Below are 27,111 nucleotides of genomic sequence, written 5' to 3'. Positions count from 1 at the left end.
AGGCTCTGTCCATGGGGGGTAAGACAGGTTGGCTTGGCGGCCTGTCTCCCCCCCTTCACCCAGGCTCTGCATGTCCACGGAGGTATATCCAATGGATTACAGCCTCATTATGTCATGTGCGTGCGTGCGTGCATGCTGTGTCTCAGCGCATTTCACCCTGTCAGAGACACTGCATGCCACCGTAGAGAGAGAGAAATATGCTATTTCCATGCTCAGACCCATGTGGGGACACATCCAGCCAGGCATATAGCTGTCCATAGGAGTGGCACTCAATAATAATCTACAAAGTAGCTAGAAACTAAAGTTTTTAAACAATTCTAGTAAACGTACAATATCTGTCTCTGAGATGTAGTAGAGTAGAAGTAATAGAAGTGCAGACAATGGGAAACTACAGTAAATGCACAGCACTTACTTTACTTTACACCACTAGACTCCTTGCTAGTGAGGAATCCATTAAAAGCAACTTGAGAACACTCTTAAACACTTTTACAATCTCTCCGGTCCAGTAACTAACAAGATTCACCGTTTTAGAGTCATCCATAAAAGAACCAGCCATCAGAATCAGACAGCTTTTTCCCCCCAAATGTTAAGTAAAGACTCCAGGATAAAATCACTTGGAACCAAGAGAGGGCCTGTGGTGACGGTGGTGTTAATGGCATCCTAAATTATAGCAGACAAGTCAGAGATATTGCAAAGTGCGGTCGCCCCAAACACAAGTCGTGGATAGATTGCAGCTGTCATGCACCAAGGAACCCACTAGGTAGAAGAGCATTTCTGCAGCGTACAGTTGAACTTTTCCCATTCGCGGTGGTGCCCTGTGAGGTCAGAAAAAGAGAAAGCTATTTGGGCAGTGCACTCTGTAGAGCCCCTCGAAAACTTTTGGCCTCAGAAACTTAAGACAGTGTTTCTGGAATGGATATAAATGTAATGTAAAAATAAAATAAAACTGGGGACCCGTCCCCGTCCCCGTCCCCCCCCCACACACACACACACACACCCTGGCAAGCACTAAGTGAGTTAACACGATGGACGCCAGATCGCCTCGCAACCTGTCAGATGAAGGGTTAAGATGTAACCCTGGAGGTTGCCAAACCCGTCAGATGGCGTGTAGTAAGGGTTATATTAGTACCATGCAGCCGAAGCTCAACACTAACCTTCCGTGCTGCCCAGGCTGCTAGACAGTGCCCACGTTCTTCCTATCATGAGGATTGAGGATCAATGCGTGCGCCTCCCATAAGGATCCACTCATTGTCGTTTCTTTGTTGCTTGTTTTCTCTCCGAAAAATACTCGCCCGGCGTCCAGATGTAAACACTGACTTCTGATCGCATCGCGCCAGCCATGTTACTGCTTGTGGTGAAACCTGAGACATGTCGGTTGCTGCTCGAAAAAGTTTTTGCGCCTCTACTCGTTGTATTGGGCTGTATTGACGGTAATAGAATGGCGCCTATATAGGGGATATACTCTGGCTCCCTGCGGTCATTTGAAATGGCTAGCAGGATGCGCTGAAAGTGTTAAGTGAGCTCACAGAGACACTTTCCAATCAACCGTGTTGTTGATATAGCGACAAAGTCTAGAACCTTGAAATGCCAAGACTTATACAGTTAATATTATTGTCTCATAGTTATTCATGCTCACATTCTCTCCCAGACATGTGTTATCATATAACTGTCATCCTTGGGCTGCCTGCTGCCTAGTTATCTATCCACGTACGTGCATGTCAAACCAACAGTGTGACTATAACTCTGTATACGCTGCCAGGATACCTCGTCGTGACCGTCTCTGTCCCCTCAGCCTCAGTCCACATATGGTTTTGGGGCTCTCGCGAATGTTGCCCGCATTTTTTGCGAAGGGCATGGCGGCTCAATTAGTTTTTTAACCATCATAGATGATAAATCCACTGAGAAACTGACCTTTGCTCTCCGCAGTCACAGAAGTATCAGACATGACCCAACTATTCTCCTTTACTCTACCCTCTCAACAGTGTTACTTTTGTCTATATAAGATCTACAAGCTCACAGTCTACGAGCTGCAGAAACTGCACAAAAAGCATGGCATACGGATGTGTATATCAATCAACTGTACATAAAGCATGTATACATAAGACTAGACTGGACTATAAAACTACAACCTTTCAATAAGCAACACGCGCATCCCTAGTAATCCATTTGTCCAAATTGGGAAGCTCAGCAGGCCTCGGCTTCTCTGATTGGCCAGGCACAGCATGACGTTTGTGTCGCTGTAGCATTATAAGTAGCAGCGTGGGCAAATAGTTCCCCATCTCCAGATCAAGATTCACGTTAGTCTACGGTTGTGCAGTGTCTCCCAAGATGTTTCGGAAACTCGTAATCGTCTTACTCCTGCTCCTTGCGTGGAACGGCGCTCCCTCCGCCGCCCAGAAGAAAGGACCTCCGTCGCTGTCGGAGAAGGTGTCTCAGCTGGCCGAGTGGGCCTCCAGGAAGCCCGTCATCAGGATGAACGGTGACATGTTCCACCGCTTCGTGGAGACGCCGCCCAGGAACTACTCCGTGGTGGTCATGTTCACGGCGAACCGTCAGCCGGGCGACTGCTCCATGTGCCGGGAGGCCACAGAGGAGTTCCGCGTGCTGGCCAACACCTGGCTACACTCCACCGCCTTCACGACCAACGCGAACAGAGTCTTCTTCGCGACCGTGGACCTCGCCGAAGCGTCGGACGTCTTCAAGGCGCTACATCTGGAGACCGTCCCGGCGCTCCTCCACTTCCCTCCCCCCGACAAAGGGAAGACAACGTCCGAGTACGACCTGGACAACAGAGGCCACCTCGCTCCGCATCTGGCCGCCTGGGTGACAGACGAGACAGGCGTGCACGTCCACGTGACCCCTCCCCCGGACCTCACCAAGCCCTTCATCCTGGGCCTGCTGCTGGCGCTGGCCGGCGCGCTCGCCTACCTCAAGCGCCTCGACAGGAACGTGTGGGCCTTCTCGGCGCTCTTCTGCGTCCTGCTGATGACGTCAGGCCAGGTGTGGAACCACGTGCGCGGGCCGCCGTTCGCCTACAGGCACCCCAAGAACCGGCAGCAGTTGACCTTCGTCCACCCCAGCTCCCAGGCCCAGTTCGGGGCCGAGGCCTACGTGGTGGCGGCGTTCAACGCGGCCGCCACCGCGGGCATCGTGCTGCTGTGCGAGGCTCCGAGTGGGGGCGGTCGCTGGGGGGGGATTAAGGGGAGGTGTCTGGCGGGAAACGTCCTCGTGATGATGTCCTTCGCTTGTCTGGAGCAAGTCTTCAGAGCAAAGCATTGAATGCCTGCCACGATTAACTTAAGAATTGTTATTATATTGCCAAGGTTTTTCCCACGTTTGACCCTTATTTTGAAGGGCCAAAACGCCATGACCGGATGTTATGTTGACATAATAGTGTGTGTGTTGTCTCGACCGGATGTTGATCTCTCAACATCCGATTTGGTTTTGTTTGGTTTACAAACAACCTCGCAAGATGTCCCCGCGAGAGTTTGGAGCACCTGAGTACTGCTCAGTATATCTCCGACCAAAAAAGTAACTTTATAAATCTAATTTAAAAGACAAAAATAAAACCGCATGAGTTTTCCTGGTGTGACTGTCAGAATTAGCTTTTGTTGCGTTGGTTTATGTGCTAAAAGAGTGACTTTGAGAGCTGTTTCCCCGTTACAATGGAAGTCAATGAGCGACTATTTGTATTTCTTAAATTGCTAATAAACACCACAACGGAGCGAAATAACTCATGGAATGGACTAGTTTGCCAATAGTAAGGTAAGAAAACAACTCAAACCTCTAAAAAAGTGGGTTTACCCTTTAAACAAAGTTTTGTGAAAGAGAGATTTCACACTTGCAATTCCTCAGTATACTCACTGTAAAGTGCAGAGCAACTGACACGATGGAAAGAATCAAGCGGAGCAAAATGGGAACGCTAATACACAGTGGCAGAGTGGAAGTGAGCTCTGTGACTGATCCCAAATTAATGGAATGGTCTTTTCTACAGAACTTATAGCTTGTGTGCAGCCTTGCCATTTGAGAGAGGCCAGAGCGACTTTCTGACTGCACCTACAAAATGAGCTGGGGACCCTTTTTAATTACCTGCCAACTAGCCAGACTTCAGAGGCACCATACTTTAGTTGCCCAGATATCTCTGGAATAGGCTGTAATTACCCACAGCAAATGCCTCGTACCGGAGCCCCTACGTCCTCCATGTTCATTGATGATCGATGATGATGATGACGTTGATGATATTTGGCAAAAGCTATCTTATTTCCATTTGAGTCTGTCTCATAGAACAGTGGTTTCCAAACCGGGTCCCAGCTAAATAATATAGTTTGGACCCTTATGGGTCTGTAACTCAGAGTGTACAAATGGAGAGCATTTATATACTCTCAGAGTTAAATTAACATTGATTTTACAATATAAATTGGGGTCCCAGAGATAGAAATGCTATTAAATGGGGGTCCGTAGACTAATATCCATGTCAAACTGGGGGTCATCGGAATTAAACGGGTTGAGAATCACTGCTAGTAATACAAATCTTCTCTTCCCTGGCATATCTTTTCAATAATTAGTGTCAATTTGGGGGTCCTTGACATGACAAAGTTTGGGAACCACTGTTACAGAAGAGCAGTGAGACGACCTCCACCCAGTTATATACTGTATCAATAAACGCTACTGCAAACTATATACACATTGGTAGGTTTGGACACCTGCTATTTTTGAAAAAAAACTATTCATCTTTTTTTCCGTCTCTTCTGGGGTCCCTGTGGCACAAAACACACACACACACACACACACACACACACACACACATAGATATAGGGCCTATACACACACACACACACACACACACACGCACACGCTTTCGCTAAGTCCCTCCCCAACACGTGCTTGTTCAATAGGTACGTTAGCAGCGAGGAGACAGGGCAAGCTGTCCTTCTCCCCCATAGAGATACATGTTAAATTACGGGATTTCTCCATATAAATAATTGATCATTTCGGTATACAAGAGCTTCCAAATGTCTTCTAAATCTAGCCTACAAGGCCTGCAGTATATGCATGCCTTGTAGACTAGATTTAGACTGCAGGCTATGCACTGGACAAATTTGCATGACATTATTATTTAAATAATCTATACAGTAAATACGAGGAAATGACAGAGGGAGAAAGAGAAATCAACTTTTAACGACCGCCCGACAGGAGTTTTCATGTTGCACGGAAAGACTATGGTCATTAGTATTTTTTGCCATCACCTGGGTGGGTCAGCCGTGGCCCGTGCATGTAACTTTCCTGACATTAAGCTGCAGTGTATGTGTTCAAAAATCACACCTGTGTGAAATGAGGGGTGCTCTTATCATCTTACAACATGATGTAATGATGATGATGATGTAAAACAAACATAGGTTACATTCTCTTTATTGTTAATGGGATGTAATGTTTGTGTTGGGGACAAAACAAACATTAAACCCTCTTCATTGTCAATGGCGTTTTTAAAACAAACATTGACCTCAAAACAAACATTAAACCTGTATATAGGAGGGGCCAGGGCCCCTCAACAACACAGCATTATTACTTTTCAACAGGTCTGATATAGAATCCACCTCAGTAATTTCACGGTGTGTGTCGGTGTGTGTATACCGGCTGGCGACAGACAGTTGACAAGAACAATAAACCACCGGCGTTATTCATTCAAGCCCTGAAATGACAGCAGTGTTGGTGGACAGAGAGTCTTCCTAAATCAGATGGATGATGCTTTCTCCTCTGCCCCCCCCCCCCCCGGGCCAAGAAGGCCGCGGTGGGGCTGTGGTAATGCAGGGGTCCAGAGACAGATGGGACCTTGTCGGCTCTGACCTTGCTGGGCTAATATTTCTCCCGGGGCTTCTTATAGCCTGCCTGGTCATTCACAAAAGATGCTGGGACCATTAACATGGAATGCTTCAAAGACAGACCGTTTTACCAAACAGGACAAACATACAGACATACTTACACGCCACCGTCGAAGGCAAACAAGGTGTGTGTGTGTGTGTGTGTGTGTGTGTGTGTGTGTGTGCGTGTGCGCGCGTTAGGCATATCAATCATGGCCATATGCAGATAGTAAAATGTGACATCCCATGTTTAACTCTAAATCAGCTCACAGTTAAATCATATTCAAGCGTTTATAGATTCAGTCAGAGTCCTGCTGATGTCAGGTGGAAAACTTGTATGTCCAAAACCATCACTTTTCAGCAGAGGTGGAAAGTATAAGTACATTCACTTAAGTACTGTACAATTTTGAGGTATTAGTACTTTACTTGAGTAGTTTTACTTCTACTCCACTACATCTCAGATCCAAATACTGTGCTTTTACTCCACTACATTTATTTGAAAACTTGAGTTACTAGTTACTTTGTACATTTTGATTAGGCTATTACAAAACATACAGTACATTAACCACTTCAGCCTTATATTCATTTCAACCATTTGAAAATAGCAGATATACAAGCTCACAATGTGACACATTGTTAGCTTTAGCAATGTAAACATATATGTTTTCTCATGCCAATGAAGCCAATTGAATTGAATTGAGAGCATTTCAAATGATATTTTTTACACATTTGAAAACGTTCTGCATAATAAGTACTTTTGGTACTTCACGTATACATTTTGATGCGTTTTGCACTTTTACACAGGCGTATATTTTGAATTCCGGACTTTTACTTGTAAGTAAAACATTTGACTTTAAAACATTTGACTTAGGTTTTTGACTAACTACTTTTTTTCCACCACTGCCAAAGGGGGAAAATAATCAGAAAGGAAAAGCAAACAACGCATAACCACATAAATCCAAAGTGAAACATCAAAGTGAAGAAGGCCTACATGTATAGCAAATATACACAGTACAGGGCAGATCGACTATTTTCCTTAGTGAGACACTAGTGACAATGTATGATGTTGATTTACAAAAATCAGAAGTTGAAATGTGTTGAAACGAGGTCTGCGCCGGTGTGCCCTACAGCGACAATACACAGCAGATGCCATCCTGACATGCCTTCCAGTGAGATATTACTTCCATGCTGTTGTTCCACTATGAACTATTTATCCAGTAATGGGACACAACACTTTTACGAGCTTAGCCAATATTCTGTCGTTTTATTCGGCTCTGCCGGGAAATATAGTTCCTACAGGAATACATAGGCTATGATGTTATTATAATATGATATTGTTTGTACAAAAAGGGTCTTGGTGCAAAATAAATACAAATGTGTTTATTGCCTTGCTATGAAGCTATTTTGTGCGGCGCTATGAGCTTGTATATCTTCCATTTTTGAAGAATTGTGTAAATGTGTGCAAATCTTTGACTATATATATTTATTTTGAAAGTGCACCTTTTTAACTCATAATCTTTGATCTGGGAGTCCCCCTATTTTTAGATGGGGCTCCAAAGCAAAAAAAAACCCACATAATTTTGGGGGTCCTTAAAGTTTGAGCACCACGTACTGCTCAAAACAAAAGTTTTTCGGAAAACCGCTAGGATTTAGGAGACATTTTATAGATTCGAACTTAATGGGTTCAATGTATTTATTTCTTTAAACCGCAGCATTCTTTTTTCTAGTTTATTTCTTCTCCAATCACGCTCCACTTTCTCGCTTGGCTGTCTCGTTGGGATTTGTACATTTGTCCACCCAAAACAATTAAATGAATCCCCTGACCCCTTCCTTGGAATGGATGGCAAGCAGCGTAGAGGAGGAGGCATCCCAAAATAAAATGATTCCCTTGACCCCTTCATTGGAATGGATGGCACTGTAGAGGAGACATCCCAAAATAACATGAATCCCCTGACCCCTTCATTGGAATGGATGGCACTGTAGAGGAGGATGGCATCCCGACGAAATACGGTCCGGGAAGCAATCGGGACGGGTCACTGTTACCGAGCGCAGAGCGCCAGTCAGAGGGAGATAAAGAAGTAATCAAAAAGCAGAAGGGGAGGCGAGGCGAGGAGGGCTAACTCCAGACAGCCTGGCTGTAGTTACGCAGCACGCTCGTTGACAGATGGCCTCCCTCTTCCATGCATTATCTACACCAGTGGTTTTCAACCAGTAGTCCTTGAGGAGGTTCCAGGTGGTCCAAATGTACCCTAAATAGAACTCTAACTCTTTAGAGCGTGGAAATGAAACCAAATGGACCCTTTACGGGTTCATTTTACGCTCTCAAGAGTTAGACAGATAAGCTTGCCCACAATACCCAACATATTATTCTTTAGTTTTGGGTCTGCAGGGCTAAAATCTCATCAAATGGTGGTCCGTGGCTCTGAAAGGCTCAATCTCATCAATGCGACTCTTTTTGATACAGAGACAGTCATGACTGTCATGACTAACTGTTCAGGAGAGGAGAAAATAGTAAATGAGTAAATAGCACAGGAAGACTCTTCTCATACTAGAGTATGTCTGAAATAAATAGAGCTGAAATCGACATGTAAATAATTATGAAATAAATGCTTTAACATGTAGCTAACCTAATGTTAGAGTCCACAGAAGCCATGTAACTATAACATAAATTATTTTGTAAGAATGCCAATACTGTTACGCCACTACTCGAGTCAATGCTGATTCCCGGCAATTTACTTCCAACAGTATTTCATAGCAGTATCAATATTCTTACCACACTCACTGCTGTAGTCATGCGCCTGAGGCCCACTAACTGTCTCACAGACTGCATCCCCTCCCGGCTTTTTAAAGAAGTATTCAATGCTACCGGCTCAAGTGTGCTAGCCATAGTACATTCTTCCCTCCTCTATGGTTCTGTCCCTGCCGCCCTGAAACATGCTGTTGTCCATCCCATTAAAAAAAAAAAATAACCTTGATGTCCTTGAAAAAGTTATTTACACCCAGCTACAGTCATTCCTGCTTGCACATGGACTCCATCTATCCAGGTTCTATCCTTGGCCCTATGCTGTTTCTTCTTTACAAGCTCAAGCTGCCATTAGGAGCAATTCTTAAAAAAACACAACATTGCATACCATTGCTACACGGATGATGTCCAAATTTATCCACCCCTCACCAGCAACACCCATAACTCACTCCAACGCCTACAGGACTGTCTAAATGACATAACAACTGGACATAAAGATTTTAAAGTTATATTCTTTTTCCTTGACACTACCATACAAAAATAACACCATCCCATTCACCCTCAGCTCAAACATCTGCTCCTCCGTCAAAAACCTTGGCTTCACCTTCGACAGTACCTTCACACTCAAACAAATTAGTTCCGTAGTGAAAAGTAGCTTTTATTAGTTATTGTTGGCAAAGGTCAAACCCTATCTTCCACCTAAACAGCTGGAGATGGCAATACACGCCTTTATATCATCAAGCCCTTTTTTTACCAATACAATAACATTAAAGAAACTGTTAATACTGGATAATACCGGTATATATATCATCACTTTAAAAGAGTAATTTTGTTTCCCTGTGCAGCGCTGGTTGGCAGGTATAAATACACGTTTAGGCCGACATCTTTGTGCCAGCATGGATGAAAAATTACATTGACATTTATTTCTTGATCGCCTCTTGTCTTGATTGTTTAAACATGACGTCATGGGCCGCTGCGCTCAATATCAGGCTTCAAGGCTTGATAAGGCCAAAACGTATTGATAACAGTTAACAGGTACTCAATAAGCTTGTTATCGGGTTTTTTCTGGTATCGGTCATCGAGGGGGTGGGGGGGTCAACGGATACATATTTAGGGTTTAGTTAATATACAATAAAGACCATTTGCACAGCGTTTCATGTCATTAGCGTTGGCCGAGGAGAGGCTAAGCTTCAGTGTGTAATATGTATAGTCCCTACACTGTGTAGCTTAGCCTCTCCTCGCCACAGGCCAACGCTAATGACATGAAAAATGGATAGTCTTCATCAGCTCGCCTATTCAAATATTATTCATAATGAATGAAGAACGCTTAAAAATCCTCCCCTCGAGTGCCCTTATGGCTTTGCGCACACATAAGCAGACCGCACACACGATGTCCAGTAGTCAAACCTTTACAATCCTACAACCTATGCATAATTAGATGCACACACACACCCACACCCACACACACACACACACACACACACACACACACAGAGCCTGCAGCCACTCACAGCGCTGCCCACCCACCCAGCCAGCCAAAACCATGCAGAGCCTGCTGCTATTGTGTTGATTATTTTGTTCAGTCTGGGACATCACTCAGCAAAGAAGGCCTTGTGGCCCTAGTGTTGTTGTCTTGAAGCAGTGATTGGATTGGATTGTAGAAGGAGACGTGTTGCACCTGGTGGTGCAGCCAGACAAGAGAGAGGAGCCTAATGGCATACCTCTGTCCCCCCCCCCCCCCCCTCCCCCCACTCTGCAGTCCAGCACAAAATAGTAATAGTCTGTTTAGAAAGTGTTCATATAAGCTGTGGAGTCAGTACTTCTGTATGGGGCTGAGACATGGACCCTCACAGTGGAGTCAGTACTGCTGTATGGGGCTGAGACATGGACCCTCACAGTGGAGTCAGTACTGCTGTATGGGGCTGAGACATGGACCCTCACAGTGGAGTCAGTACTGCTGTATGGGGCTGAGACATGGACCCTCACAGTGGAGTCAGTACTGCTGTATGGGGCTGAGACATGGACCCTCACAGTGGAGTCAGTACTGCTGTATGGGGCTGAGACATGGACCCTCACAGTGGAGTCAGTACTGCTGTATGGGGCTGAGACATGGACCCTCACAGTGGAGTCAGTACTGCTGTATGGGTCTGAGACATGGACCCTCACAGTGGAGTCAGTACTGCTGTATGGGGCTGAGACATGGACCCTCACAGTGGAGTCAGTACTGCTGTATGGGGCTGAGACATGGACCCTCACAGTGGAGTCAGTACTGCTGTATGGGGCTGAGACATGGACCCTCACAGTGGAGTCAGTACTGCTGTATGGGTCTGAGACATGGACCCTCACAGTGGAGTCAGTGCTGCTGTATGGGGCTGAGACATGGACCCTCACAGTGGAGTCAGTACTGCTGTATGGGGCTGAGACATGGACCCTCACAGTGGAGTCAGTACTGCTGTATGGGGCTGAGACATGGACCCTCACAGTGGAGTCAGTACTGCTGTATGGGGCTGAGACATGGACCCTCACAGTGGAGTCAGTACTGCTGTATGGGGCTGAGACATGGACCCTCACAGTACAACAGGAAAGAGCCCTGGATGGAGTCTACCCAAGAATGCTACGAATGGCACTAGGTGTCACTAGGACAGATTACATCAGAAACGGGTCACAGACAAAGTCACAGAGAGAATGATGAGGCTGGCAGGTCACTGCGTCAGTCAAGCACCCAGAACTAGAGGCAAGTACATGGACTCTATGGGGGGGGGGGGGGGGGGGTTGTTTCTCTTCGAAGTTAGACTGGGCAATTGCAAGCTCTAAACTGACTGGGCCACGGCCTGTGTGGCCCAATGGACCCTACGCCGGTGACACACACACCAGACAGACAGACAGACACAAGCGTGCATTCAAAGCGGGTGCACCAACGCTTTCTCTCTCGTCTCATGTTGATTCAATGCTGTGCAGCCAGCGCACATGCATTGAGGCAACTCAGGCAAGGTGCAAGACTCCTGTCCCCTCTCTTAAAAGTTTCCTCCCATAAACTTCACTTGAAAATTACGTTTAAGAAACTTTAATAATTATGTTGCTTCTCTGCTTCAGTGCCAGGCACAGCACGTCTCTCTGAGTCTCTGTCTCTAGACTCCTCGACAACTAACTCCATGCAGAGAGATCGCTCCGCCTCCGCCAATCTGCAAGTCCACAACGCGTCGCTGATGCAACGCGGTGTGGGCTTGTAGATCAGCTCTGTTCCCTGTGCATCTATTAAAAGGGAAGAAAATAAATACATATAGCGTGTGACTGCGTGTTTGTGGGAACCGATAGAGAACCGAAATTGAATTATTGTAATGGGTACCCGTTACCCAAGCACGTTCGGTTCGGTACATGCTTGGTCCCGAGTTTCGGGACCAATCTAGTATACACTGGAAAAGCATTCCAGCAGTCAGCTCGTAGCATGGCTCGTCAGGCAATAGACTTTCAATCCATACCTCTTGGGTTCAAATCCTGCTCAAGCAATAATTTTTGTGTCCACCGCAAACAATCTGATGCTGGATGCGTGGCCTCAACCCCTTGTATTTCTGACAGATATAGCTGAGGGCTGATGCTGGATGCGTGGCCTCAACCCCTTGTATTTCTGACAGATATAGCTGAGGGCTGATTCTGGATGCGTGGCCTCAACCCCTTGTATTTCTGACAGATATAGCTGAGGGCTGATGCTGGATGCGTGGCCTCAACCCCTTGTATTTCTGACAGATATAGCTGAGGGCTGATTCTGGATGCGTGGCCCAACCCCTTGTATTTCTGACAGATATAGCCGAGGGCTGATTCTGGATGCGTGGCCCAACCCCTTGTATTTCTGACAGATATAGCTGAGGGCTGATTCTGGATGCGTGGCCCCAACCCCTTGTATTTCTGACCCGTGTGCGGGACTGGCGGGTAAGCAGGGTTCATGTACGTTACTTAAGATGAGTCACCGCGTGGGATAAATGGAGAAGCTTTCACACTGAAACAGCATTTGTAATCATTACCTGAGCCCATTGTATTTAATAACCGCTCTCTTTTCCCGGACGCATAAACTCGGAGTTTGAAGCACGACTGGGGAAAGGTCAACTCCGTGGTTTCATAATTGGAGAACAATTATGGAATTCATAATAAGAGTGCCTTCTTAATGAGAGAAGCGACGCCTGCATCTCAAACTGCAGCTAATCTCTCCAATTGTCCAAACGTTGGAGATTAACACTTTGAGACCCGACACCAGATTCTACTAAATGTCTTCTAAATCCTGACAGTTTGCTCAGTGGGCTTCAAACTATTTCACGTCAAGGACCCCCACAAATAATCTATATTTGGCCGCGGACCCCCTATCTGAAAACATGTTGTTCCAGGGCACCCCCCTTCGAGTTAAAGATGTGAAAGATGCTGTGAAAGAATATATATTCAAAGATTTTGCAAACGTTTTCAAGATTTTTTCAAGAATGCAGATCTACAAGCTTGTAGTGCTGCCCTCTGTGACACCGTGTAGATGTGGTTAAACACTAACACTAACGTGACACAGATGCGTCCTCAGGTCTAAACATTTAGGCCTGACGTCGAAATGAAAATAAATTATTCTAAATTCTGACAGTTTTCTGAAATACCTACAGTATGTTTCTGTATCAGTGGTGCTCATTATTTCAATGTCAGGCACCTCAAAATGTATATGTAATTGGCCACCGACCACCATCTGAAAATATGTTATTCCAGGAACCCCACAGAAGCAAAGATTTGAGTTAAAAACTCAAATCTTTGAAAGAAAATATATTCGAAGATTTGTGCCGCATTTTCACGATTTTTCAAAAATATCAGACCTGTATGAGCTTGTAGATCTGCTATTTTTCAATAGCTAAAGTATAACATAATGCTTAAAACACCAAAAGGGGTTCCCGCCCAGAACGGATTAATGTCAAACCTTTCCCTGAACCGTGGAGAACGAGGGCCTGCATGGCATGCACCACTATTGATTATTCTCTTAGCAATTAGTCTATCGATTGGCTTTTTTCAATCTTCAAGGTTTTTTATTTATTTATTTGTGATTTCTATTATGGTTGCTGTCACCGCAGAAACCGCTCATATCCACATTTTTGCCAGGTAATAAAAATAATTGTGAACGGAAATGGCAGCTTCCGTTACTCAGCTCATGGGGCTAGAGGTCCAGACTCTATATAGCATTCTGTTACTCAGCTCATGGGGCTAGAGGTCCAGACTCTATATAGCATTCTGTTACTCAGCTCATGGGGCTAGAGGTCCAGACTCTATATAGCATTCTGTTACTCAGCTCATGGGGCTAGAGGTCCAGACTCTATATAGCATTCTGTTACTCAGCTCATGGGGGCTAGAGGTCCAGACTCTATATAGCATTCTGTTACTCAGCTCATGGGGCTAGAGGTCCAGACTCTATATAGCATTCTGTTACTCAGCTCATAGCTATAGGTCCAGACTCTATATAGCATTCTGTTACTCAGCTCATGGGGGCTAGAGGTCCAGACTCTATATAGCATTCTGTTACTCAGCTCATGGGGCTAGAGGTCCAGACTCTATATAGCATTCTGTTACTCAGCTCATGGGGCTAGAGGTCCAGACTCTATATAGCATTCTGTTACTCAGCTCATAGCTATAGGTCCAGACTCTATATAGCATTCTGTTACTCAGCTCATGGGGGCTAGAGGTCCAGACTCTATATAGCATTCTGTTACTCAGCTCATGGGGCTAGAGGTCCAGACTCTATATAGCATTCTGTTACTCAGCTCATGGGGCTAGAGGTCCAGACTCTATATAGCATTCTGTTACTCAGCTCATGGGGCTAGAGGTCCAGACTCTATATAGCATTCCGTTACTCAGCTCATAGCTATAGGTCCAGACTCTATATAGCATTCTGTTACTCAGCTCATGGGGGCTAGAGGTCCAGACTCTATATAGCATTCTGTTACTCAGCTCATGGGGCTAGAGGTCCAGACTCTATATAGCATTCTGTTACTCAGCTCATGGGGCTAGAGGTCCAGACTCTATATAGCATTCTGTTACTCAGCTCATGGGGCTAGAGGTCCAGACTCTATATAGCATTCTGTTACTCAGCTCATGGGGCTAGAGGTCCAGACTCTATATAGCATTCTGTTACTCAGCTCATGGGGCTAGAGGTCCAGACTCTATATAGCATTTGGAGATTGTGGAATAGTTGTCTGGCTATGCGAGATCACTAACGTTGCTCTGGAGAGGGAAGTCTGGAACACTCTGGTGGAGCTGTTGCCCCCGCGACCCGACTACGGATAGGCGGTTCAAGATGGATGGATGGATGGATGCATTTGTATTGAAAATCGTCCAATCACCGATCGGTGGCCGATCGATCGGGGCACCTCTAAGATAAAAGATCATTCCAGAAGAGCAACTAACTCTCCACTCTGCTAGCCTCAGCACTCCATAGATCCCAGATTAAGACCGGTCTATTGCATTGATTGGAAAACCGAAGGGGGAAATAAAGGCAGAATCCCTGAACCTTTTCTTGCATGCTTCTCTGTTTAACACATTTAGGACTGATATAGGCCAGATTCTACAAAATGTCTTCTACAAATCATGAAAAGCCTCATGTTTCTTCTATATCAGTGGTTTCCAAATGTCGACAAGAACCCTGAAAAAACGATCTGTATTCGGCCACTGACCCCCCCCCCCCATCTGAAAACATGTTCCAGGGATTCCCCCCCAGAAGTAAAGATTTGAGTTTTACAACAAAGAATATACAGTACATTCATAGATTTGCGCCACATTTTCAATTTCCCCCCCAAAAAATAGCAGATCTACAAGCTCGTAGTGCAGCACTCAGTGCCGCGCTATGAGCTTGTAGATCTGTTATACAGTATACCATACCAGTAAGACGCGCAAACGCGGGAAGCGAACGCAGCTCGTACATATTTAAGTTAAGTTATTTTTAAGTTAAGTTTTTAACTTAGCCATAACATATGGGAGTCCCCAAAGCAGCTATACGTCCAAATATGGAGTGTGTTGCATCAATCACAAACAAATCACTAAGCTCCATATATGGGCACAAAAGCGTGACACACAGACACACGGACACACAGACATGAGCTGCTAGGTCTCATAGTAAGTGCTCACTGCGTTCGCAATCACTGCGTTCGCAATGAATGCTTAAAACACCAAAATTCCCGTTCCTGAATGGTCTAAACTCCTCCATCTATATAGGGTGTCTGTATATAAGCCCCTCTGTCTCTGTCTAAACTCCTCCATCTACGTATATAGGGTGTCTGTATATAAGCCCCTCTGTCTCTGTCTAAACTCCTCCATCTATATAGGGTGTCTGTATATAAGCCCCTCTGTCTCTGTCTAAACTCCTCCATCTCAGGGTGTCTGTATATAAGCCCCTCTGTCTCTGTCTAAACTCCTCCATCTATATAGGGTGTAGTGCTGCCAACGAATATTCTATATCCGAATATAGATTCGAATCAAAAAAAATAATTAATAACCGAATATATAAAATTAAGGTTCGAATTAAAAATAATAATAAAAAATATTTTTTTATTTATTATTATTATTAGTTTTCGGTGCCATGGGTAAGCGTTGTGACTTGTGAGCTTGTAGATTAGTTATATTTGCCACGCGACACGCCGACAACGGCATACATTGAAGAATAAATCAGCTGCCTCGCAGCAACATTTCCTAAACACAGACTATACAGCGCAGCGCAGTTCTGATTGGCTGCCTCGTCTCAAGCCGTGTTGCCTCAGAATTCTTTAGGGTCACTAATTTTAGCATAACAGCGGAGCACAGGCGCTAGCCAGCTAAAAAGTTTCATAACGTCGGCACTCGGCAGCAGACCCACAGTCCACAGATAATAATAATGCAGCAGAATTAACACTGCCTCCGTGCCTCGTTTTGATAAGGCTGTGTGGTAGGATTGCTCATTTAAGAAAAATGTTTTACTGGAGAAGGGAGAATGTATGCGTTCCGTTCCATCTCAGTTTTCAGCAACACCAATGCGCGGAGAGAGAGAGTTGCGCCAGCAATGCGATCTTAAATGTTATGTCTCAGGTTGTATTGGTGTAAATATAATTATTAAAAAATCCGATTGGCTCGAATTGAAATCCGAAATCCGAATGGCTCGAATTGTTCGAATCCACGTGGGTTTTTAAAACGAATATCCGAATCCAATTTTTGGACAATTACGGCAGCCCTAATAGGGTGTCTGTATATAAGCCCCTCTGTCTCTGTCTAAACTCCTCCATCTATAAAGGGTGTCTGTATATAAGCCCCTCTGTCTCTGTCTAAACTCCTCCATCTATATAGGGTGTCTGTATATAAGCCCCTCTGTCTCTGTCTAAACTCCTATAGGGTGTCTGTATATAAGCCCCTCTGTCTCTGTCTAAACTCCTCCATCTATATAGGGTGTCTGTATATAAGCCCCTCTGTCTCTGTCTAAACTCCTCCATCTATATAGGGTGTCTGTATATAAGCCCCTCTGTCGTGTCCAAGCAATTTGGGGCAGAGCGAGAAGGGCTTCTCCTCCTGTTGCTATACTGCGGTTGACTCTCTCTCTCTCTCTCTCTCTTTCTGGATGTGCTCCGTTACCTTCCCTACAATCAGCTGGGAGAGCATTTGTGCTTGTAGCGCCGGAGAGAATAAAGGAAGGCGGCCAGGAGTTAAATTGAGTTACCTCGCCTCCGAGATGGTTTCATTTTCTATATATAGGATGGGATGGCCCCGGAGATCCTCTGATGGAAGTCTCTCCAACCACTCATCACCTCACAGTCGCGCACGCACACCCACGGCGCACGGCACAGCCACATGGTCTCGGCAGAGAGCACAGCGTCAGTCGTGGCAGCCCCCTCAGCGTAAGCGAGTGGCACCACTCAGCTGGCTGAGGGGATCCAACAGGCCGCTTTTCAAACTCAAGAACACTGTCCAAGAGTACTACTGTATATGACTAAACATTGTGCCGGGCGGCCTGCTGCGTCCATTTCCCTCTCTCTCTCTCTGCCTCTTTCCAGGTGACTAAAATGTGACTGGAACTAAATGAAAACTATTCAAGAGACTATACCCACCAGCAGTAAAGCCATTGATTTACTCTTATGTCTCTTTATAGTAATCCAATCCAATCCATTTGGATTAGAAAGTACATTTAAAACAGTGTTGAACCACAAGTGCTGTACACACAAAAAACAAAGGAAGAAAAATACAAAAATACCAAGAACAGTGGAAAATGCAGCAACTCTTAATCAGCATGTTGGAACACCATGGGAGTACAAGTGAGTTTTCAGACGTGATTTAAACACAGGCAAGGTTTGAGTGCCTCTAACATGAGGTGGAAGATTGTTCCATGTAGTGTGGCCTGTGGGGGCTGCAATGGAAAATGACCATTGATGTTGTTAGGCATGGAGGTAGCATCAGCGTTAGCTTAGCTTGTTTTCAGGTTTAATAAGGTCCTAATTATAGATCCCAGAAGGTCTCATTTGGAGCAGAAAAAGGACAAATAAGCGTGTGTGCTTTAACGTCGGATCCGTATGTATAGGCTGTCTAACATGTAAATTAATATATCAGTTTTAATTACTGGATTAAATGAGATTACAGAAAGACAAGTGTAATCGTCCTGTCAGAGGCGGGTCGTGGAGATAATTGTCTTGGATTGTGTTAAGAAGTGGACTGATCAGTGGACCTCAGTCAGGACCCTTGTAGATAGAACAGTGGTTCTCAACCAGTGGTCCTTGAGCCAAATGGACTCTTATACGCCCCCGTCTGCTAAATGCCTGAATTGTAAATATGTCGGCCATTCATAAACAGATCTACAATCTAGGAGCTTGAATATCTAATATGTGCAGCGAATGTCATGTAATCCACATAATATGGAGGACCGCTCACATGTTGAATGCATTGAGGGGTAATATTAACATAGAGATAGATACAGTGGATAGATATTAATCGTGTCATGCATGTGTCTATTCAGTTAATAAATATAACACAAACGCGCGCGCGCGCACACACACACACACACACACACACACACACAGAGTGAGCAGAGTTTAATTAAATCACACTCCCGCGTGTCAAATCACACTCTACACATTATATTATGAGCAATACATTCCTCTCCCCAGTAATGAAATAATGATTCATTTTCACAGCCGCGATTACTTGAAATCCCAACATAACGGACCTCATATAATCCTTATCGATCACACGTCGCTGATGGATTGATTCTCTGCGCGCGTCAATCCACAGCATAAGCGCCGCGGAAAGGTCGAGAGAGGCGAGAAAGTCAACCCACGTTCCGACGACAGAGGAGGAGAGTAATGGTGTCGATTAGAGACGTGAAGAGATGACAGATGAGAATATAATGATGAGGGGAGGGGAGGGGAGGGGAGGGGAGGGGAGGGGAGGGGAGGGGAGAGGAGAGGAGAGGAGAGGAGAGGAGAGGAGAGGAGAGGAGAGGAGGAGAGGAGAGGAGAGGAGGAGAGGAGAGGAGAGGAGGAGGTTCTCCATACATCTGGCCACGGGGGGGATGGGCTATATTACCGTCAGTGCTAAACCCCAGCCCTTACCCCTAAACGTCTTTGCCTTCTTTTTTTTTTTTTTACTATTTTTAAAAACATATGAAAATAATTCAACTAGCCGATCTACATCGACACGTTGTGAGCTTGTGGATCGGCAATTTGAAATATTTTTTTTTTTCAAAGAAGTTCAGGGAAAACATGGTCTTTGGCATAAAGAAAAAAGAAGTTTGAGGATGACCTCGAGAGAAAACTACATTATGTAGAGACTGTGAGGCGCAGTGAGGCGATGAAAAGAGTGCACACACAGAGAGTACACACACACACACACACGCACAGAGAGAGCGAGAGAGAGGACACAGGCTGCCACACTGCAGTCATCATGTCACACAATCTCCTCCGTTCTGCTCCATCATGCTTTATGGACAAACACACAGAGAGAGAGAGAGAGAGAGAGAGAGAGAGAGAGAGAGAGAGAGTATTCAGAGAGTCAGCGCTGGAGTTCATTTCACAAGCCATATCCTTCACTAATGTGAACACAAAGACACACACAGTCCACTATAGTCAAACCTTGACGATCCTACAACCTACCGGTATGCATAATTACACACACACACACACACACACACACACACACACACACACACACACAATCCATCGAGAGGTTAAAACAAAAAAGACAACGCCATTAAACTCCTGTGAGTTCTAATTGAAAAGCCGTAAATGACCAATCACCACAGCTGGTGGTGGAAGCGTATAGCGGCGGTAGGTAGACCCCACCCGCTGTTTGCACGCTATAGCACTGTTGTTTTTGACGGCACATTTTGATTTTAGTTTTAGTTAGTCTTTTGAATAGTTCATTTAATTTTAGTCACCTGGAATGTTTTAATGTATACTCACATGCGCAGCAGGCAGGCAGGAGCAACCATGTAAAGTTATGTTCCACTAGAATGAAACAGAAATGCTCTCTCTCTCTCTCTCTCTCTCTCTCTCTCTCTCTCTCTCTCTCTCTCTCTATCAGAATTTTGTTGAATACAATTTTTAAATGACAGCATTTATTACAGTAGGTATAAGTTACACAAAGCCATTTTGTTTCCTTGTGTGCCGTTAACACTCGATAAAAGTTCAAAGGACTTCAAAGGACTTCAAAGAAAATGTTAAAATACAACATTAGGATTCTCAACTCCCTGGAGAAGGATCTGGTCCAAACGGGAACATTCCTGTGAGGCTTCACACACCAGTGTTGTTTTTGTCGACTAAAACTATGACAAAAAATGTTCGTCGACGACCTTTTTTCACTGACAAACCACATGAAAACTAAATAAAAACTAAGCCGTGATGACGAAAACTATGACTAAATATACTGTCCATTTTGTCGACAAATTGGTTGCATGCTGAAAATGGCTGCATCTACAAGCTTGTAGATCACCTATTTTCAGCAAGTGTAAAATCAGTAATTTCGACGGCATCAAGGCCCGGCAAAATACATTTTAGTCGACTAAATCAACTGTAGATTTAGTAGACTAAAATCTTATGATATTTAGTCGACTAAAACTAGACTAACACTAAAGCATTCCGGGTGACAAAAATGTGACTAAAACTAAATGAAAACTACTCAACAGACTGCCAAAAAAACACTGTCACACACTCAGCTCCTCGTCTCTGCCGGGTGCTAACTAAACCTGATATACTGCATGTCCAAAACTGGTACTTTTTTACAATTTTCAAAAAGAAAAAAAAATACTAGACCTGTGGTCCTCGGCCCACCGGCCTAGTTGGGAACGATGCAAGTTGGGAACCTATAGTATGAAATACCCGTTGTCATAGCAGCCTTTTATGACCGTCTGTCTTGTGTGCCTTTTGTGACCATATATGGAGTTCTCAGTCTGTATCTGTCTGACTGCCTGTGTCTGAAGAGTGCAAACTGACTGTCCAAAAGTGGACTGGTTAAAATAATCAAATGGCAGGAATTGTCCTTTTTTCTCTATACAAAGTTCAAACATGGAGATAAGCTGCCCAGACAACCAATGACACGGTTATTTCTAATAACACACTATTTCTGCTGGGTTTTCAGAGGGGGCATTGGACTGGCCCCATGAATTGAACGCAGTTTGCTCTGGGTCAACCCAACAGCTCATGGTCTCTCTCTCTCTCTCTGAGTGTGGTCAGTCCAGCTCAAGGACAGGATCAAAGCATATAGCATCATCATGGTCTCTCTCTCTCTCTCTCTCTGAGTGTGGTCAGTCCAGCTCAAGGACAGGATCATGTCATCATCATGGTCTCTCCCTGCGGTGCTGAGCGGAGTGCTCTCCTCCTCAGCAGCAGATGGTTTAGACTCAGGAAAAAATGAAAAACACTTTGCTGCCACCCGGAGGCCAGGAGGGCACGGCAGGGTCGGGGGGAGGTTAAGGCAATAAAACTATTCATTTTTAGATGTTAAACAGTTTAAAGCGTTATTTGATATTTTTGGCAATTCAAAAATGTCTTTGCTACTTTTTTTTTTCGTTGAAAAAAAGTAATTGTGAAAATGTGTGCAAATCTTTGAGTAAAATATACATATTTATTTTCAGCAAACCGCTGAAGTAGAAAGATACGTTTTTCAGAAAATGTTTGAGAAGACAGGTCTTAAGCTTTGAGTGGACATGCCCTACATGCACTAAATCTAATCAAATAGAGCTAATGTATTCGAACGAGGATGCATGGCATGGGCTCAGTGATATCATTGATGAATTGACTGATTTACAGGGCAAGAGAGAGAGAGAGAGAGAGAGAGAGAGAGATTCTCCTATATGGATGTATAACTATCTGACAGAAAATGCATAATCTTTTTTATAGTTTCACAAGATAGTATTACTGTTTACACCTTTATTTTATATTTATTCGTACATACATTGTTTAATCTTTATTGTTGTTCCACGTTTTGCATTGGCCATGTGAACGCACAGTATGTTTTCTCATGCCAATTGAGAGAGAGAGAGAGAGAGAGAGGTAAAGGTTACACAAAGGCTGCTGTCTCCGTGAGCACAACAGACGACTGCTCCTGGAGGTGGTCGATGTTGCACAGAATGGACATCAATACTGCAGTGCCACTAAAGACACACACACACACACAGACACACACACATCCACGATTCATGGAGTGATGTGGGAGAGAGAAGTAAAACACAGTCCAGTCTGTGCAGTGCCACTACAGACACACACATATCCTCCAGGCACGTGCACACATAAGACACCAAAGGGGGCTTCATCCCCTTGCCCCTTTTACCCCGTCTGTAAAACAACTGCCATCTCTCTAGACCATGAATGCAGCATTTGCTGTGGTGAAAGAAATGCCACTCCTCTCCTTTCCATGCCATACCGGCTTTTTCTTTTTAACTAATTTGTTTCAAAATCAATGTCGTTACCCCGTTATCTCCAGTATAAAAATATAAAATATAAAATATTTTGAAAATAGCAGAGCTCACAATACGCACTGTGAGCTTGTAGATCTACTATTTTCAAATGTGAGACCCCCTTTCCACCGGTTGGTTCCCAATGGGAACCGGTTCAGTTATTTTTGGTTCTTAGTCCATGACCAGAGCTCGGAACGTTAATTATGAATTGAGTGGGCTAAACTATACCTACCGGTATATTAAATTGCTTATATGATCAATATACAGTAAGTAAATTAATATAATGAGACTTCCACAGTAGTAGCTTTGTCATATTATATATTCTTTTGCATATTTTCCTATAATGCCTCATTTGCATTTAAAAATGTAAAAGTTGTAATACAATAAATCATTGTCTTCGTGTAAGTAATCAACTGGGAGAGTTTAATGGTGATAACAATCTAGTATATAGTTTTGCCCACTCAATTCATAATTAACGTTCCAATTGTGGAGCTCTGGCTCATGGACTAAGAACCAAACATAACTGAACCGGTTCCCGTTGGAAAAGGGGCCATGTGTGTGTAGCACTAATGTTGCTGGCTGGCAGCTCTTGGTGTCTTTGGCAGTGTCCTGCTACTGCTAGTCTCATTCTCCTGGCTGCTATTTTCTGGCTCACCCTTGGCATTCAATCATGCAGGTTCTTTCTTGGTAACATCATGTGTACTCTTGCTCTTGTTGTCTTTGACACTGTCAAAACTATAGGCTCGTTCTCCTGGGTGCTATTTTCTCCTCACCCTCCCTCCCTCCCTCCCTCCCTCCTAGTGTGGTACGAGGCGTCAAAAAAACAGCTCCCGTAGGATTTTAGTGCTAAAATTGATTTTTTTACAGATCTTGGTTCTATAGAGTCCAAACTATGAGAAAATGATGGGGTTCAAATTTTCCCGACCCCCACCCCGTTTCTGGGGGGGTCATCTATTTGGGACCTCCCAGAACAGTATGCCAGCCAGTTAATGTCCGATTTTCATAATATTAGAATTATTTTGTATGTTTTAAAACATTCTGAGTTGATTTCTTAAACTTTTAAAGTGATCAGAAGAATCTTTTTTTACTTTTGGTAGGGGTGTTTCCTCACCTGGGACCTCCCGGACTGACCCCTGGGCCTATTCCAGTTCTCATTACATTCCTCGCTCTGCTCCTGCTCCAGAATATTGTCAAATTAGATCATAAATGAAGCATAAAAGTATTTGTAGCTGGGCTCTGATATAAAAAAAATGGTAGTAGCCAATACCAGGGGTCTTCCACAGGGGGCCCATGACCCCTAGGGGGTCCTCAGAGTTACTATACAGGGGCCCACCAAATCATTGTGGGATAGGAACCTTTTTTCTTTTTTTTACATTAAACCACTTGAACCATAGCATCCCTTTTCCAAGGAGAACTTTAGCCAACAATAGCTGATCTACAAGGTTGTAGTTTGAGCTTGTAGATCAGCTATTTTCAAAGTAAGGTGCCTCAGACCCAAGTGTAGCAAATATTGCTGCTAAATAAAGATCAGCCAAGATCAGCCAGGCTGCTGCTGTCTTTCTCTTTTCTCTTTGTCTTTCTGTTGTCGGTCAGGTGACTGGGAGGGCTACTTGTCATCCTTAGAGAACTAGTATTTCTTTGCTCGTGATCTCCTTAAATATGCTCGACTATCTTGCCCAAATGAACGCTCTTGAACAGGATGACCGCAGTTTAGGTGTGCTTCCCCGTGGGAGGTTAGGGTGTGGGTTTGAGATGGTTAACATCGGTAGACTGTAGACAACTTGACTGCGTGTACTGTACGTGCGTTTGATTTGTGAGTTATCTTGGCACAGTACCATGGGTGTGTACGCATAACAAAACCATGATGCTTATGCAACGATTGGTATGAAAAACATAATTGAAGCTGAGAAATGTCGGCTATGTGGTTGACACGCACTGTGAGAAGATGAGTTCAGATATGTACCAGTGCCACTGTCTGCTATTTTGTTTAAAGCTGCATTACACCTCAAGCAGACTGAAATTATGAAACCTTTTGGGTGTTATTTTGTCCATAAAGTGATGCTATTCTTGTGTGATCCTCAAAACAGGATTTGATATATTCAGACTAAAATTATTAATATTGCCACCACCACCAATAACCATGATAATACAGCAGCTATCTGCACCCGGGGAAATCACTTTGCCAGCTTGTGAATGTGATGGACATTTCCATTAATATTTTATTTTTGCCACGGACATGCAAAACAAGTGATCAATGATATTACCAGAACACAAATGTATAGCCTATAGTACTAATTGACTCTTGACGTGTCATAGTGTCTACTCTATTCCACTGCGCTACACATTTTAAAATAAGTCATTTATCAAAACTTATTTTTGGGGAAAAGCCGATCTACAAGCTCACAACACATTACGGCATGTTGTGACCTTGTAGATCAGCAATTGTCCTTTCTTCTTAGCCTATAATGACAGGCCCAAAATTGGGATTTCAGGGTAAAAATAGCTATATAGTCACCCAACTTACCCAGAAAGACTGCATGGGAAGTTATCCACTGTATACTGGCAGGTGGCCGTCCAGACAGGCATTATATGTGGCATAATGCATGGTCCAAGTATATTCCATGTTTGGAATTTCAATAAATGGGTCTTCCGTCTTATACAGTAAGTAGGCTACAGTTGCAGTCCGAGAAAGGGACACTTAGCTGCAAAGGTGAATGGGTGCGCAGTATACTTAATATTAGGTTATTGCAGATGGCCTTTCAGAGGACAGTGTTACTTGGGGACATGAGGAGACAGGATGTTCTACAAGCTAAACTAGTTTTGTGTTTGTCAACGTAGCTTAAATAGTTGGTGTCAGTTCATTAAGGTGTGTACTCTAGGTTGATGACTTATGAGACATGCAATGGAAACATACCTGAGATTCAAAACAGATAATTAAGTACTGTTTAAGGAATGTTTCACTGTTCACTGTTTCACTGTGTTGTTGTGGAGCATTTGCTATAACAAAGTAGATAGACTAGACCCCATGCAGTAGTGTCATTGCTGTAACTTGGTATCTGTAATGTGTTCTGTTGCTGCAGGGTGAACTACTGTATGGGTAGCATTATAGTATAATCGATGCCTTACAGCCCCCCCCCCCCCCCCCCCCCCCCTCTGTTTTGGAATGAGGGAACATAGGGCTGAGGGAACATATAGGGCTGAGGGAACATATAGGGCTGAGGGAACATAGGCCTGAGGGAACATAGGGCTGAGGGAACATAGGGCTGAGGGAACTTGGGTACGGTCCCAACACTATTAGGGAGGACATTCAAGATGATGATGACGAAGATGAATAGATCCTGCAAATAATGTATTGTAGGTATAATTGACCATGGGCTCTTTAAGAGGATAGGTGTGTGTGTGCGTGTGCGTGTGCGTGTGCGTGTGCGTGTGTGTGTGTGTGTGTGTGTGTGTGTGTGTGTGTGTGTGTGTGTGTGTGTGTGTGTGTGTGTGTGTGTTGTTAGTGTGAGTGCAGTGTGTGAAATAAATGGACACATTCTGCGTGCCCAAAGTGAGAAGTTGCAATACCTTTATTACCTGCAGTAACATCTGTCAACAATAATGGTAGAATACTAATAAACTATCAAAGTACTTTACATAAACGCAAGATATTCTAATACTATTCGAAATACTTGCAAATCTGTATATATGGGTGCAAGAATAGGGGAAAAACTAGTCCCGGCCCCCTGTGGAAGACCCCCTGTATTAACTACTACTCATTTTTGTAATCAGTGCCCAGCTACAAAAGCTTTTAATGCTTTAAGTATTATCTAATTTGACATTGTTCTGGAACAGGAGCAGAGCGAGGAATGTAATGAGTACTGAGATGAGTCCGGGGGGTCCCGGTGAAGAAAGACCCCAACCTAAAGTTGCTACTTTCAAAGTGTAATAATAATAAATCAACTCAGAATATTTAAAAACCTATAAAACAACCCTAATATTATGAAAATCGGACATTAATTGTCTGGCGTAATATTATGGGAGGTCCCAAAATATATGACCCCCCAAATAAGGGGTGGGGGTCGGGAAAATTTGAACCCCATCATTTTCTGACAGTTTGGTCCCTATGAAAGCCAAAAAAGCAAAAAAATCACCTTTAGCAAAAAAATCCTACGGAAATACACCTCGTACCACACTATCCCTCGGTTTTCCCCTCACACAGATCTGTGTCGGTAGACTCGGTACCATCATACATGTTCACTCTCGCTGACGTGAAGTACACGATATCGTCAAAGACAAAAATATCTCGTGTGATTCGGTGGATGTCAGTCACACATTAAACGCTGTACAGTCTGACATTATGTGAACATAATGTAACAGCAGCTCATGCTCATCTAGAAGATGGATATACACAGTAGGCTGTACCACCATGTGCCGTGGTTAATTTCAATGACTTACTGTATATGCATTCAATACGTCAGAGCCGTCTATTCAACCCACATGTACGTAAAGAAAACATAATTTTAAGCAGGATAAGCCAATGAATTAAACATGGCAGTTTGTTGAAATGCCAAAACTACTCTGATGCAAAGTTTGAACATACACACACACACACACAC

At 44.0% G+C, this 27,111-nt stretch overlaps 1 protein-coding gene across 1 annotated transcript; it reads left to right on the top strand.

The window, feature by feature from the left end:
- Positions 1-2,328: 2,328 nt before the first annotated feature.
- Positions 2,329-3,279, top strand: LOC308315047 (dolichyl-diphosphooligosaccharide--protein glycosyltransferase subunit MAGT1-like; the record flags this gene model as incomplete). Its single annotated transcript, XM_080762870.1, has 1 exon — positions 2,329-3,279. The coding sequence occupies one exon, from the start codon at positions 2,329-2,331 to the stop codon at positions 3,277-3,279; it is 951 nt and encodes a 316-aa protein (XP_080618996.1).
- Positions 3,280-27,111: the final 23,832 nt, after the last annotated feature.

The sequence above is a fragment of the Protomyctophum bolini genome (assembly GCF_963924005.1).
Source record: "Protomyctophum bolini genome assembly, chromosome: 5".
NCBI classification, from domain to species: Eukaryota; Metazoa; Chordata; class Actinopteri; order Myctophiformes; family Myctophidae; genus Protomyctophum; species Protomyctophum bolini.
Note: the sequence above shows the minus strand (reverse complement) of the source record. Positions and strands in the feature narration are given on the sequence as shown.